Source organism: Sinohyriopsis cumingii, chromosome 15 (assembly GCF_028554795.1).
Source record: "Sinohyriopsis cumingii isolate HCF-2022 chromosome 15, ASM2855479v2, whole genome shotgun sequence".
Classification (NCBI taxonomy): Eukaryota; Metazoa; Mollusca; class Bivalvia; order Unionida; family Unionidae; genus Sinohyriopsis; species Sinohyriopsis cumingii.
In genome coordinates, this window is record NC_142975.1 from 94709950 (window position 1) to 94727874 (window position 17925).

Sequence of the window (17925 nt, forward strand, 5' to 3'; positions counted from 1 at the left end):
CAAAGAAAAGTTGAGGCCAACAACAGCTGGGGCGTTCAACAAGAGACCGAAAACCGCCGGATCGGCCAATGGTTGTATTCACAAATGGTTATCTACATGTGAGTGACTGAGATCTATGTATATATTTCAGGCTTGGTGTTTTGCAGTAGACAGTTGGTGCGATTCAGAAGAGCCCCTTTAATGTAAATTAAATACAGCAAGAGTATTTGAGGACGACGATTCAATTATTATTACTTTAAATTATCAGGTGTGGTCCCAATTTCAGTGTTTTATGTATTGTCTGCAGGGACAGTAAACTTGTTAAGCTCTGATTTGTAATCATTTCACATGAATGATTAATAGTTTTTTATTTTTTTCAAAAGACTTGAAGGATAGTTCCGAATGGTTATTTTTATTGTACTTGTCACGCGGCAGGCACAAATTTGCTAAATGTCCGGAGATATTTGCATGTAGGGAGGGAGTATGTGACCCATTACTCGTGTCGTGTACCAATGTGCATTTTGTTATGATTGAGTGAGCGAGTGAGAGATCGATCGCAGTGCATGATTTCCGTGCTTCACGAGTATTAAAATCAATACCCCGCAAACTAACAAAATCTTCTGGCATTCCTACTCTAGTTCTTGAGACGGACAACACCTCGGGCAGTACGAGTTGTGAAGATGTACAGTACTTGTCTTTCACGCAAGTGAAGGACCAAGGATTGAATATAATTTGGACAAATTATACCCATCTAGTCTAGTAAGGTATCATTTATATTTTTCTGTGATTAATATATAAATGTCAGTGGGTGGGTTGTATCATATGTATTGTATTTGTCTCGGTTTTATTCTGTATTGTATTTGTCGTGTATTCTAAGTATGCGTTTTGTATTGTTTTAGGTTTATTTCGTACCATTTCATTCCGTAATAAATCCCAAAATCGACAAGCGAGTGTTATCATTTTAACCCGATATAAAAGGCAGCTCACATTGGTAAGCTATACAAATTACATTATTGGCACAACATTACAAAGCAATAAACAGGTTCAAAAGTGAACCTATCTGTGTCCAAGAAGAATCCTATGGTACTAAAGGTTTCTTAATAAAATGCAACTTTATAGCTAATATAGATCTCCTGCAAAGTCACATAGAAGAATATAAAATATTTGCACTATGATACGCAAACCTGAGCTACATAGTAAATATACAAAACAAACGTCGTAGCACAATAGTTATAACATATAATATACATAAGAAATTAATAAATAACTCAAAGACCTCGAAAGCTTGAGATCTGCAAGTCCTTAAGTAGACTGCTCGCTGACAAGATGTGTCAGAAGTATAATGTTTTCATCATACTCTGAGTTATTTATACACAGAAGATGTAGCTCTACATCATCCATGAGCTTAATGAATATTGTTTTTTTCCCATCGAAAGCATTTCGCACGTTTGTCATATGATGAACCGATTTTGCTGTGTCAAAATATTGTACAATATACATAAATCACCATCGGGCCTTGTTCTACATAAACAAAGAAAACAGTACATGTTTTTAATAAATAACAAAGGCATTTATACAATTCCGTGACAAATCCTCACCCTCTAAAAAAGTGGTAAATTGTTTAGGAAATCACGGAAGGTGAAAAAACAATTATTTAAACATTCAATGTTTAATACTGAACGAAACTGATCAGCTAATTATACCGTACTTAAAATATCAGCGCCAACATTTTCCAAACCTCGAATCGCCTCGATTCGGACAATATACTGTTGCAAAGACAGCACCCAACGCATCGATCCTGCATTGGCGACCTTTGCTTTCTTCAAGTATAAGAGCGACTGAAGGTTATTTTTATTGTACTTGTCACGCAAGCTTTCTCACATACCCATATTGGCTGAATCCAAGACCTGAACCAGCACAAACAGAGGCGAGATGGCAGTGATCCGTAATGGAGAGCGCTTTAGACCACTCGGCCACCTGAGCTATATATAAAGACAGTACATGAGGCAACTGAGAAAGGACTGATCTGAGGAGAATTTAGTATAGAAAATGTAAATTTGTTCAGTAGCTCTCATTTTGTCCATTAGCATGCTAAAATATGGGTCAATGAAAATCCTCCTAATTTGATTACAGAACTCCTGGCAACCAAATTTTGCAAACCTCTTAATCGTTCCTATTAAAAGATTACATCTGTTCTGTGATATGTATGAATCTACTGAAATTTATTAGACATTCCATTTTACGCAAGGTATTAAATAATTCCAACGTCTAGCATGACAAAATGTATACAAAAATACTGAGTATGGTCTTCGTCTTTATTAAACAAAATAGTTACATGCAGAATCACATAACACGGAATGACAATAAATATCAATAGATTTGTACGGAAAACATTTGAATCTAGCATATTTGAAAAATATTTTTCACTACATAGTCCATCTAATGTACTATATATACTCACTTAGAAGTCCATATTTTTTACCAAACATTCAATTCATGCACAGTACGGTTCATCTTACCGAGCACAATATATAAAAAGATTTCATAAATCTAGGGGTAATGTTGGAAACTCTATTTCATAAATCTAGGGGTAATGTTGGAAACTCTAATGTTTACAGTACATAAAAATACTGTCATTCAAATATTTTTAGTTTCATGCCGCTATTCCCATTTCGAAATGGAAATACTCTATGCACTGTTACTGACACAAATATTCATTACACAATACTTATATCAACAAATGTTTGGATTTTCACAATTTGAAATGTTAACATAATTTAAATACCACCCACTGCAAAGTGACGAGTGTGTCAATGTTGTTTACCATGGGTGTTTACTAAAGAAAGCTGTCTCCATCTAAGCACTTGCATATGACAGTAAATGAGTCAGATTAAATTTGCAATGACTAGAGGAAGATCAAGGATTTCAGACCTTAATCAATGAGACTGAATTATTAGACTTTGTACCAGATGACAATCAACAGTGCCATTTACTGGATACTGTGAATTACAAAATTGTGGACTTAACTTTCACTCTTTATTTGTAAGACATGTGGATTTAACATATTGTGGGATATTGTGAACTAGATCATTCTGAAGTACTATTTTTATACCTGTAAGTGACCTATAATTGTATTAATCATTTTTCAAATAAATGGATCTAAACTGTCAAGCATTATGAATTTTAATGGATTTTATTCAACAAAGATGGACAAGTTGTAAATTGTTAAATTATTTTTGACATACTACTCTCATTGATATAATTGTACTTTACACTGGTTATGTCTTTATTCTTCCTACCCATCCATCCATCCATCCAGTTTGGCTTGTTTATTTTTCTAAATTCCAAATCTGACTCACTAATGGTTAGTTGGATATTAACAGATAAATATGAGTGGCAAAATACTCCTCAACTTAAAGGAGCCCTAAAATTTGTTGTTGTTGTTGTTGTAGGGTTTAATGCCATTTTTCAGCACACGATAGGCTATACATGGCAGCCAGTATTAATGGTAGAGGAAGAACCCAGGAAAACCCCGGAAAGAACCACCGACCCACGAGAAGCTACTGGCAAGCTTTCTCACATACCCACATTAGCTGAATCCGAGACTCGAACCCACGCAGACAGAGGTGAGATGGCAGTGATCCGTAACGGAAAGCGCTTTAGACCACTCGGCCACTCGGGACCCCCGAGGCCTAAAAGTGGATGGGTTGACTTATAATTGAGTATATACGGTAATACAAAAATGGAAACAAGAAATGTAAAATATGAAAATTGTTATTAAGTTGAACGAATATTACACACACAAAAAACAAAGTAACTCAAGTTTTATGTTGTAAGAATTTATTTATTTTCCAAAACATTTTGAAGAGATTCAAATATATCCATCTTAGTTCTCTAATTAACTTCCACTGTTCTGGGGTACCTAGTTTCAATGCATCAAATGACAGCATTTTGCAATGTAACACTATCACAACCAAAAACACCTGCACAAAACCTGCCATTACAATGGAAAGCATACACCTAGTTCCTCTGGCAAGTACAATTTACACAGACTAATTTGATAAGGTAAATGGCTTTTCTAAGAAATTGAAATAAACATTCTGTGAGCTCTCTTAAATGACCTGACATGACTTTATAAGTCATGTTGGCCCACTGGACATCATGCTTGTGACCAAAAGGGTGCAGGTTTGAATCCTACCACTGGATCAAACTGGGTCAGCTACTGCAGTACATTCTCAGACAAGGCACTTTCTCCAATTGCCTTCACATAAAACAACCTATGCTGCTGTTCCGTAAAAGACTAAACAATACATGCAAAACAAATAAACATTACTTAACAACTTTCAGTAATTATTGTTGAGCTAATATCTACTGCAACCCTCAGCAACATTATATAAATTTATGTTTTTCCACATATATCATTATCATTTAGTAAACTACTTCACACTCAATGCTTTTGAAAAAACTACTGGTGATCAAAGAAACCTGCATCTTTGCTAGCCAATGGTCATCAATCGATTTTGTTGATATCAACACAGTTTGCTAGTCAAAATAGTATCTTCCACCCCACCAATAATATGGATGTAGCTGAAAATATCTGATCCAAACAGATTGCTAGGCACATTTATCTAGGACAATGTCATAGCATCCATAAAAACAATGCATTTCGCATTAAGATTTCTCTAATTCAAACTCTGCATAAATGTTTATAAATACAGTCATGGTATATGGATATCATGAAAGTCACTATATTGAAGTCCAGACAGGTCAAGCATGACTGGTCAATAGACTATCCTTGCTCTAACAGTAATTCTTCATTTACAAGATAAAGATTAAAACGAAAAGCGATGAAAAGTGAGGACTCATTGGACACAAAAGTTTATCAAAAAGTACAAAATATATTTTAACTGTTTTACATTGTTTAATGAACATGAACAGAAGATGAGCCAATACAATAATCCAAATATGAATGGATTTAATAGCCTGAAAAAACCATGTATAAAATACATGAACTGAAAAAAAGGAAAAGTGTATTTTTGTAAAATGACAGGCACTGGGGTGACAATATGCCTGATGTGCCACCTAGTGTGGATGCTGCTATGTCAGTTTCCTCCAGATAAGGGTAGACAATATAAATAACAATCTCAATAACATAATTATTTCAGCAATTGAGAATTTGAAATTGTCAGCTGACTAGTTTGTGCAGGTGGTTGATGACTGCAGATAATTTATCTTTTAGCTGACAGCTGCATGAAAGAAAATCAAAATAAACAGGAAAGCAACACTAAAGCATCAGGAAACCAAACAAAATAAAACATGACCGAATGTCCTCAGCTATGAAAACAGGGAAAACAATATTTTAAACTATTATCAAAATGGTTTTATACAATATTTTTCCCTTTGTCCAACATTTGTCATTTTGCCTCATTGTTCTTTTTAAGACTACTTACATTGCTGTACAGATCAAAACAACAGCTATATTCCAATTTCTTTTGTTCTCATTATTTTAAATCTCTGAGTCTGTATTTATCTATTATATTGCATGTGCGAACAAATATTTTAAAGAATATAATTCATTTATTACAATGTACTGAACATCGCCATTAAAGTGACAAAATCAAAAACAAAATATAGCATTGTAATTGTAACTTACAGGATTACCTAGTCTACATTATGGTAATTGGTAATATGTAAAAGTGTTAAAATAAACTGCCACTTTAAATGTATTAAATAAATTCCCAATTTAATTTATTTTGGTTTCTGAAGCTTCACTAAAAATGAAGAAGTCTAAAACATTTCACATTTATTTTGAAACCCCTTCAAGAAATGTACAGGACAGCTCAGACACAGATGTCTTCACACCACAGTGATCACGTATTCAATCCACAGTGATCCTGTCTTCACAACACAGTGATCATGTATTTTCATCCACAGTGATCAGTATTCAATCCACAGTGGTCACTGAAGTCAAGCTAAGTAGCCCTAACTTTAAAATCGCATGTTTATAGGGTCAATTTGAAAATGATTGAGTGTTTTTGAATTTTGGGAAACAAAAAATAAATATGATTGTTCTAGTGGCAGTTAATTAATCATCTGAACACAATGGAATTATAAATGATGTAATCTAGGTGTGTATAAGTTAGAATTACTATAGCTTCCGTTTTGATAATTTAAAGTCATAAGGCTAAGATACATAGAGCAAAGAACAAAGCGTGTACATAACCTAAAGATACAACACAATGTTGAGGACAGAGGCCCCCAGTCTTGTCCCACCCCATTTTGCCATATGTTAATTATCTTAACCAAGAGAAAGAATGCTGTAATGTTACTTCTTCCTTTTCTCTCCATCAAATGTGTACATACAAATGATCCATTTGTATGTCAACATAAATAAACAAAACTCATAAACAAATAAAATTATATAACAACAAATGCAAATAAGAAACTAGCATTGTACTGCATCCTTATGTTGCTTATCAAAAGTAAAGAATTACAGTTCGAAACGAAAAGCAGCATAATTGATGCAGCCAATGAATTTGAGTGGATTTGTCAAAATAGAAGGCAAATTCCCAGAAGCCTATATCTTCTCTTGGCAAGTTAAAGTTGCTACACCATCAGTATGAAAAATTACAGTCATAGTTACCATATTTTCATTTGTTTAAAAATAATGTTTAATATTCACATTGATTACACTTTTATTACAAATAAAGTGACACTGCATGTCTTCTTTTGTTCAGATGAAACCAACTAATGACCAACTTGTTAATTTCACATTTATTAGAGATAACTGCTTAATTACTGCATTCAAACTGTTGTAATTGCTAGGTAACGTGTTAACAGTCTGAACCAATATAATTTGTCGACATTAAAGAAAACATTGTTTAGATATGCCATCAGCATATGATATGAGTGTCTCTCCAGAATAGTGCTGTTTTATTCTGGTTGCAATAATCACCCTGATGGACACAATCTCCTGCAAGCTTTAAAATCATTCTGGTTGGAACAGTACTAGTAAGTTTTTACTGTGTTAACTGGGACTAGATACTGTATCAATTAACAGAGAAGATGGCATACAGGTATGTTAAGGTAATTATTCAAATGCATGAAACACATAGTGATCTAAACAGCTAACTGGTTTGTTCAAATACTACCCTTTTCAATATAAATCTATATGTTGCAGCCTTCACAGGAAATGACACTGCAAATACTACAATGACTACAATCCTAAATTGAGATGACATAAAATGTTACCATTCACGTTTCAGAAAATAACAGTAAAAACTCATCATAACAAACTTTAAAAACTAATAAACTCTACACAAGCAACTGAATATGTTTCATAAAAATAAAAAATTATTATTTAAACAAAAGAATGAGGAAATAGGGAATCAGAATATTCAATTTCCTCCACTCTTCTTAGTAAGAGGGACCCATACAACAAATGAAGACTGGTGATTTTTGTTATCATTTGTGTATGCTAAATCTACCATATATACTCATATACAAGTCAGGTTCAACAACAAACAATAAAGACCCTGATCAGCCAGCACGTAATGCAATGTCAGATCAGGGTCAGTATTGTTATTTTTTACCAATTACTCCTAATCTCAAATCAACTGGTGCATGATGCACTGACAGATCTGGGTGAATGCAGTTTGATCAAACTTGCATGTGAACAAATACAGTAAGTTAATAATTATGTAGATGAATAAACCATATACAATGAAACTTTGCAACCAAGATAAAACTTAAGTGCCATATATGCAGTAGGCAAACCATAAGCCATAATGAAGTATTAAGTACATCACTGCACTAAAGGAGCACTGCTAAGTGTATACATCTACCAGTATATATATAGTCCCTGTTATGCAAAGATACCTTTAATCTGTGACTTTCATAACGTGCTTGCTACAGCTCTCAGCAAAAACAAAAATTTCAAATAACTAGCTCCTTGAGCATGTATACATGTATAATGATGGCACTGAAAATGTATGAGTTTATATATATCTTTAATTTTCTATTGAATTTACAATTTCCACATTTATTTTGGTCAAAATTGGACGAGTTGAGAATATTCTCAGCTTCTTATACACAATTTACTATGTACAGCTATACAGATATTCTCCTGCATAAATAAATCTACAAACCAAAATAAATCTACAAAAACAGACACTAAAATTAATTCAACAATGTGAAAAAGCCAGAGTCCTTAAATAAATAATCATAGCAGTTAGTCTACTTCTCTTGAGATGTGACTTGAGCATGCTCAATGGTGCTCTCCCCTAAATGCTGCTCTTTTGTCTTCAAAACTAATAAATCATCACAACACTGTTTCCTTTAAATACTGCTCTGTGAAACTGTTTAATTCTTTGTCCAACCAGTCAGCTTTATTTCTGCAAATAAAAAATAAATATTAAATATAAACATTTACTAGCCTCACAGATTGCTAAGAATAAATAACAATACTGCATACAATTTAGTGGCACATACAAGAATATTTTCTTGTGGAAAATTTCATACTGCATCTGTAAACCTATTAAAAATATTACTTGCCAAATATTTTTTGCAATTCTTGCCTTTTATACTGTGGTAAAATATACATAAACTCTGGCATGAAATCAGATGAGAACAAAACTAATATCTCTTAAAACTTGGAAATACTGATGTATTTCTTATGGCAATAATGATTCCTCAAACAATGAGGCATGAATATATCCTGTGTCACTAAATTGCACATGTTATTATCATGAATATGTCAGGACATAATTACTGTACATCTTATTATCAAGACTATGGGAGTCTAATATGTAGCAGGTGATTCCTTGGCCAATGTGACCTGTAAAACAGAGACTACGGGAGTCTAATATGTAGCAGGTGAGTCCTTGGCCAATGTGGCCTGTAAAACAGAGACATGGGAAGTCTAATATGTATACAAATTCTGTGTCACTACTACTGTACATTATATTATCATGAATACATTATGACAGTTTTACTATGCGTCTTATATTCAAGAATATACCATGTGTCACTGCAGTAGAACTTCAATTATCTATCAGGGCGCGAGACTAAGACCAGCATGGATGTGAGAATAGATGGATAATAGAATATGTACATAAAAATATTTTATATAATAGACTGGGTCATCAAAACATCGTAATATCTACATATGTACATGTACCTGTTTTTAACATTTTGATGTACAATGCCCTGATGGTTAACAGAGATCAACGGTTAATAGGGTGATAAATAATCAAAGTTCTACTGTACTAATGAAAATGTTATTATTATGAATATATCTTGTGTCACATTTACCGTACATCTTATTATTGTGAATAAATCCTGTGTAACAACTACTGTACATCTTATTATCAAGAATATATCCTGTATTACATTAACTGTACATCTTATTATTATGAATAAATCCTGTGCAACTAATAATGTACACCTTATTATCAAGAATATATCCTGTATTACATTACCTGTACGTCTTATTATTATGAATAAATCCTGTGTAACTACTACTGTACACTTTATTATAAAGAATATATCCTGTATTACATTAACTGTACGTCTTATTATTATGAATAAATCCTGTGTAACTACTACTGTACACCTTATTATCAAGAATATATCCTGTATTACATTACCTGTACATATTATTATGAATAAATCCTGTGTAACTACTACTGTACACCTTATTAGCAAGAATATATCCTGTTTTACATTAACTGTACATCTTATTATTATGAATAAATCATGTGTAACTACTACTGTACACATTATTATAAAGAATATATCCTATATTACATTAACTGTACGTCTTAATATTATGAATATATCCTGTGTCACATTTACCGTACATCTTATTTAAATACTGTGTAACTGCTACTGTACACCTTATTATCAAGAATATATCCTGTATTACATTAACTGTACATCTTATTATTATGAATATATCCTGTGTCACTACTACTCTGCATCTTATTAACTGTGATAAAGTTGGGAACCCAACACAACATTGGGTTACAAAACTCTGTAATAGGATCATTGTATGTGTTGCTGACCGCTTTACATAAATCATGTATATGTCTCTGTTCTGGCAGGGAAAATAAAACATTAACAAACTGCGGTAACAATACGAGTATTTATTACAAAGGCCTGTTAAAATACACTGACAGAAATTTATATGACTTTGCTCTTAAAAATTAAATTTTGCATTAAATAAGAACAGTCTGCTATATATTAGACACCCCTAGTCTGTTTTTACAGGACACATTGGCCAAGGACTTACCTGCTACATATTTTTTTAGACTCCCCTAGACTCTGTTTAACAGGACACATTGGCCAAGGACTTACCTGCTACATATTCGACTCCCCTAGTCTCTGTTTTGCAGGACACATTGGCCAAGGATTTACCTGCTACATATTAGACTCCCCTAGTCTCTGTTTTACAGGACACATTGGCCAAGGACTTACCTGCTACATATTTTTTTAGACTCCCCTAGACTCTGTTTTACAGGACACATTGGCCAAGGACTTACCTGCTACATATTCGACTCCCCTAGTCTCTGTTTTGCAGGACACATTGGCCAAGGATTTACCTGCTACATATTAGACTCCCCTAGTCTCTGTTTTACAGGACACATTGGCCAAGGCCTTACCTGCTACATATTCAACTCCCCTAGTCTCTGTTTTGCAGGACACACTGGCCAAGGATTTACCTGCTATATATTAGACTCCCCTAGTCTGTTTTTACAAGACACATTGGCCAAGGACTTACCTGCTACATATTAGACTCCCCTAGACTCTGTTTTACAGGACACATTGGCCAAGGACTTACCTGCTATATATTCGACTCCCCTAGTCTCTGTTTTACAGGACACACTGGCCAAGGATTTACCTGCTACATATTAGATTCCCCTAGTCTCTGTTTTACAGGACACATTGGCCAAGGACTTACCTGCTACATATTAGACTCCCCTAGTCTCTGTTTTACAGGACACATTGGCAAAGGATTTACCTGCTACATATTTGACTCCCCTAGTCTCTGTTTTACAGGACACATTGGCCAAGGACTTACCTGAAAACTTTTGCCTTTGCTTTGACTTCATGTAGCTGTGAGATCTCCTTGTCCAGTTGTTTGATTTCTTCTGCCATCTTCTCACCAGATATATCAACATGGTGACACAAACGGGCAAATGTTGAAGTCAGCTCTCTGAAATATAATCACCCAATAATGTGCTTAACATGTTTAAAGTAACCCACTATCTACTGATTCCAAAGTCAGAATTTATACCAGTAAAAACCAAAATAAAATGTTGAAATTTTAATGCACCAATGTTATGATGATGCCCATTGCTATTTAGCGTCACAGATAGTATTTGTTTTATTTTCTTAATGATATTTTTTAAAAATGTGTTATTGTGTAGATAACAAATCTTGCACTTTACGATATGTACGGTTGCAACTATTTGTTTCACTGGGTACATGTAACCAATAAAACTCCATTAGCATCTGTAAAAGTACAGGACACACACACAGACGATATTGAGTGGACCAGTAGTTCAGTGAACTATATCTGTAAAATGCCAGTTCTCTAGCTGTACTTCTCTCACTTAGTGAAATTTGTACTTGGCTCCATTTCAAGGTTGGATTCCACCTGTCCTGTTTCTGGATAACCTAAATATCCCTAACGAACTTACTGCTACTGGTAACATTACGGTTAAAAAATCAATTGAAGTATTGCCCAACAATACAGTGCAAACCGGGCCCGAGTGTATCTTACATGATAGCTGACATGCATGTAGTTTTAAGATTTTCACTAAGTTTCAAATTCTCAATCATCTGTTTGCATGCTTATAATTCAACGTGTCTGCCAACAGATGATGTCCTAAAATTAATCATTTGAATTGTGAAGGAATTACCTTTTGCCAGTTTCTGCACACTAATTGCAAAGCATCTAGTAATTTGATTTGTTTCCAGTCTGAACTGAAAGAGTATTTTTTTTCTATACATTGGACGGACCCTGTTTCACAGCCACCATCCTCATATTTATCTGATACGTGACTGACACGAGGATTTCTTTGTTCACTGTCAACATGCATACTGAGATAAACATCTGCACTCTGAATGTTATTAGAAGCATGTTAAAATAATGAAAAGGGGTAAGAGTTTTAACTAGTTTTTTCATTTATTGCATTGTCCTGCCCAGCTAGCCTCATCATTAAACATGTGCTCTCCTTACCTTTCTTACTACTGAATTAGACACGACATACAGGAAATACCTGACATCATTCACAACTATACAAAGACAATATATATGCATATATATATATATATATATATATATATATATATATATATATATATATTAAAGATCATATATTGCATTCTTGGATGAAATGCTCTTATAATATGTTTTCCAAAGAATTTTTTTATGAAGTTGCTAATGTGTATTTTTAGGTTTAAACTTTCGTGTAAACTCACTCATCCTTTTTATAATTTTTAAAAAAAATTACTATTTTTTATTCCCATCTTAGGATGGCAATTAACCTTGTGTTTTGATAGAGTTGATAATTAGATGAAAATGACCTTAATACTTTCACATATAAAAAGCAGCACTGCGTTGTTTTCCCTATTGGATAATCTGCAGTACTATTATAATACTTTTGGAATTAATATATTATGAGATATTGTGAATCACATCATTCTGGATTATGATTTTTAAACCTGTATATGACATATAATTTAATGCATGGATTTATTATATAAATGGATTAAAATCGCTAAGCGTCATGGATTTCATTACAAGAAGATAGAAAAATTCTAAATTGTCAATTTATTTGTCCATATTCATATGAATAATACAAATGTATTTATTCTACATTGGTTTTGTCTTTATTTGTCCTATCTGTCTATCCATCTATCCAGTTTGACATGTTTATTTTTCCCCAAATGCATCTCCGACTCACTGACCACATGTCACCCTTTGTAGAATGATTTGACTTCAAAATCATAGAGAAATTCCCTTTATGAAGCCCTAAAGTGGAGGTCGACTTATAAGCATGTACATATGGTAATAAAGAAATGATTTCATCAGAAACAATCAAGTATTTTCAGATTAATAGAAAACAGATGACTAATGACAATTTCTTTCAATCCAAATAACAAAGGACTAATTTACAAGTCATGAAAGTTAACGAACAAAAAGGTATTTACATAAAGGTGACTTTTGTGATTCACTTGCTGATACATGCACATGTATGTTCATACCACTGTAAATCGTTTACTTCATGCATGTCCAATGTTACTGACATGGAAAAGTACATAAACAATTTGAAACATAGATGAATTTGGATATAATGTCTCTCAGTTATAATGCTCTGAAATACATTCCTTTGAAATGTTACAATCTTTATATATACAGTGGAACCCCGCTATATCGCGCCCCGCCATAACGCGAATTCGGATATAACGCGGTCGTAGCATGGCTCCCGAAATTTCCTATATTCATTCACACATGGAGAAAAAAATTTGGAGAAAAGTAAAAAAAACAAAACAAGAAATTAACTTCATTTTGGGCATGAGATTAGTTGTGACTTTTAAAATAATATGATCGTGGCATGGTTCCTGAAATTTGAAATTCATTTACGTGTATTTTTATCGGACCGTGAAAATATTTGTTTAACGTACGAGAAATAGTGTGTAAAACGTTTATTATAATTTGGTGGAAGAATTCGCGTATGACTTTTAATAATAAACGATCGGAACTTAACAATTTATCCAGGTTCTTTAAGTGATTTTGGAGAAGTGATCGTGTATGAATTCTAAAATAATACGACATATATAACGTACGAGAAATAGTGTGTACAACGCTTGGCTTCTGAAATTTATCAATTTGAACAGGTTGTGGTGAAGCTCCGTATTCTACTCTAGAAGAGAAAACTGGTTTCATTAGGTTTTTGAATTGTTAAGCCGAAGTAAACATTAACGGAAGTGTTACTTATTACGGATCCATGAGTAAAGCCAGTAAATCGTCTTTGTGATTGTCTTCCATGAATTCTGTATACAGTCGTTGCTCAAACAATAGCCGACATGGGCTTCTTATTTAACTGCAATCACAGCCAAGCAGCAGACAAAGCTGTGGTTGATACAAGAGTCGAACAATTTAATAAACATCAAAGGACGAAAGCCGCCAACATGTATGCTGTGCTTGGCGGTGTGATCAAACAACAAACAGTTGAAAGTAAATAATATCCACTTTATTATCTGTAAATTAAAAGGGTATGAAATTGTACATCCGTTCAGCTTAAACCCGATCGCACCCTTGCAACCAAGACTGACAGTCACAAACGAGAAGGTTTCAAGAAGAGGAAGGACAGAGTGACTCTCTTATTTTGTGTTAACAAGTCTGGCAGCCACAAAGTCAGACCTCTGATGATTGGAAAATCGAAAGCTCCCAGATGTTTTCATCATGTAAATATGAAGGCACATCCATTTCAGTATACTAACAGCAAGAATGCTTGGATGAATAGCTCCATATTTGATGACTGGTTTCACAAAACATTCGTTCCAGATGTTCGGGCTCATTTACGAAAACTCAAGCTGGAGGAAAAAGCTCTCGTCCTGCTGGATAATTGCCCTGCCCACCCCCCAGCGGAAAATCTTGTCAGCAGTGATGGCAAGATCAAAGTTTCGTACCTCCCGAAAAACACTACGTCAGAAATCCAGCCACTTGACCAAGGCATAATTTCCGTATTTAAACAAAATTATCGCCGTGAAATGATAAAAGGAATGGTAGCAGATAATAACGCATCCGTCGACACATCATTGGCATTACTCAACTTAAAAGAAGTATTAATTTAGCAGTTTTCACATGTTTCTTTTGATGTTCACAAAATCTGAAATAAAAGTTATTTGCACGCTGAAATCATGCGTTGATTGTTAATTATTCTTGCAGTTGTCGCATATAATAAAATTTTAGCGGTATGAAATTTGTACAGACACCGTATGTAGACCTGGGAATAGCTGCATGCAATGACCGTACGATATCAGACGGCAAGTAAATGGTTTCAATATTTTGTTCATCCTATATTTTACACGACGAATTCAGACTATTACAAAATTACTGAATATTTTAAATCTGTACGATTTTCAATGAAATTACATCCATTATGGATGAACTGCATGCCACGACGGCACGGTAGCATACGGTGTTGATACACTTTTCATGATATAGAGATAGTCTGGTATTATCGGTCAATCTGTATTATCGTTCAAACAAATAAAAATTAGTAAATGTTTTTAATGCACAGTAATAACCTATAAATATATTAGCCTTCGATTATTTTAAATATATCTTAATTAATGCATTCCAGTTAATATTCATCTGATGATAAGCCGACTTTTGATCATTGTACATGTATACACGTATATGTTCTCGGAAAAAAAGTTAAATATTGTAAAACCCCGCATTAACGCGACCCCGCTTTTAACGCGATCCGATTTTATGGACCCCGATCATCGCGTTATAGCGGGGTTCCACTGTATATATATATATATATATATATATATATATATATATATATATATATATATATATATATAGTCCAATATTCATGAAAAAGTACTGACATTTCTTACTTTTTACATGACTTTGCCCACATACATAAAATCTGGCAAGAAATTGTAAATTTGAGGGGATTGGTATCTTCATGATCGTGATTCCTATAAGCAACCCTGCACTATTATGCTTGACTGACCTTTGTACCATCTACATAGCAGGCTTAGAGTAACCAGTTTACTTGACAAATCGGATCACCTGAGCACTTTGATAGACTAGACGTATATGCTCAGGACAAGCACACAAATAATCCATACAGTAATTGTATCTCAAATGAACTTAGAGATCTGCAACCTCTGAAAATTCCATTAAGAACTCAATAAAATTAACACCTGATTACTTCAATGGCCACTTTAGAAAAAGATGAAGTGGCATCATCACATTATATCTAGGTATCCCCCAGAGGCAGAAGTCGACAATCAATATATCTGCGAGTAGACATAATCACAAAGTTGCTAAAATATTGAAGGATGAGGTGACAGAGTAATCAGCAAAACATAATTATAAAGTTGCTAAAGTATTGAAGAATGAGGTGACAGAGTAATCAGCAAAACATAATTATAAAGTTGGTAAAGTATTGAAGTATGAGGTGACAGAGTAATCAGGAAAACATAACTACAAAGTTGCTAAAGTATTGAAGAATGAGGTGACAGAGTAATCAGCAAAACGTAATTATAAAGTTGCTAAAGTATTGAAGTATGAGGTGACAGAGTAATCAGCAAAACATAATTATAAAGTTGCTAAAGTATTGAAGTATGAGGTGACAGAGTAGTCAGGAAAACATAATTACAATTTGATTTTGCTATATCATCATAGTAACCATCATAATCATAATAATTTTGCTGAAATAAAATGCCTGTAATGAAAGGAACCAACCATTCAAATTTCTGATGGCACTGTTTATTTTTTTTCTAATGTGACCCTGAAATACCTTGAGAAAATGTTCTCTTGATAGGACCTACAAATAATCTAAATTCATCGTATCTGTGGAATTTCTTTTTCTTGAGATAAAGGAAGAAATCAATATCTTTTTCTGAACATTAAGTAGTCTGTCCCTAACTATGGTACTTGGTAAAAATTAAGTGTACACATATTCCTTTATGGAGATTAATAACATATGGATTTTAAATAGAACAATATAAATATGCCATTCGTTTCAACTTACCAGTTTGGCTGTAGATTTCAAGAGTGTTGTACTGAGATTTGTCAATTTTGTTTATCAGCTATCTGGCAATTTGAAATCTGTTGACTGGCTTCACAGATTAACAGGGTTTATACACCTTTGATGTGACAAAATTCGAGGACTTTTCAATAACTTTATCCCATTTTTTCAAGCTTCCCGATGTCCACTGCACTTTAGGTATATTTATCAATGGCCATTTAAAGGATTAGTAAGAAGGTTGTAATTTCCTGGCAAGGGGCTTCGTAATATTTGTGCAACAGGCTTGAGACTTTATAACAGAGAATTTTAAAAAACAAGAGAAAATAACAACACTTTATTTCTAAGAAAAACAAATGAATTCAGATCTTTATAAGAAGAACAAAAAAAGCCTGTAGATTACGTAGCAAATAAGGTACACAAGGTTGAACAGTAAAAATGGCCTGGCCTATTGTCAATCTAAGACACTGCTATGTGACTGATAATACACAATAAATCAGAGAAGATGAATAAATGCACAACACTTTCAAACCAAAATCAACAGGATGGAAATTTTGATTGAGATTCGGAGTTGATAGCCCTGTTATTTTGTAAAGGCAAATATGTAAAATGTTTCATTATGGAGGCATAATCCATTATTTCACTTTTAATTATATGGGAATTTAATTACCAGGTCTTGTATTCTTGTTTTTGACACCTATTGGGGCTGAACACACAGTTCCCATGAATGTTGATCCTGGTGAAATGGGTAAGCTCGTGCATACAAATACCAACATAAATCTTCCATATTCTCAATGCCACGTTTTTATCCTTTTGGGGTACGTGAATGCAGCCTCCTGAATATCTGGTAGCAATCAGAGTTTAAGGACACTGCTAAAGCTGACCTTCTATCTCCGACACACTTCAGGAAAACACATCAGCCGACCTCATATTTAACGATTTGCATAATTTATGAGTACCTGAAGTTGTCCACAGCGGATAAAATCGATTTCTGGAATAACTTAGGATGTATGCATTCACGCAGCATCTTAAAATTATCTGACTGGTCAGCTGCATCTCCTCCTCCCCCATCCCCATCATCCAGGTAAATCTAATGGTTGCTTATGCTGGTTCCATCGTTAAATAATCTGAATCTCCATGGCTCAATGAGTCTGCTGGCAGTTAC

General features: G+C 33.9%; 1 protein-coding gene across 2 annotated transcripts in view; it reads right to left on the bottom strand.

Moving 5' to 3' along the window:
• Positions 1-3802: 3802 nt before the first annotated feature.
• Positions 3803-17925, bottom strand: part of LOC149782343 (mitofusin-2-like) — an 89737-nt gene continuing 75614 nt past the window's right edge. For both annotated transcript variants that reach the window (XM_089933721.1, XM_089933722.1), the window contains exons 17-18: positions 11060-11194; positions 3803-8372 (exon numbers count right to left, since the gene is read on the bottom strand). In XM_089933721.1, coding sequence (XP_089789847.1) covers positions 8300-8372; positions 11060-11194 — 208 coding nt within the window. In that variant the 3' untranslated portion in view covers positions 3803-8299. The remainder of the gene's footprint in view (positions 8373-11059; positions 11195-17925) is intronic.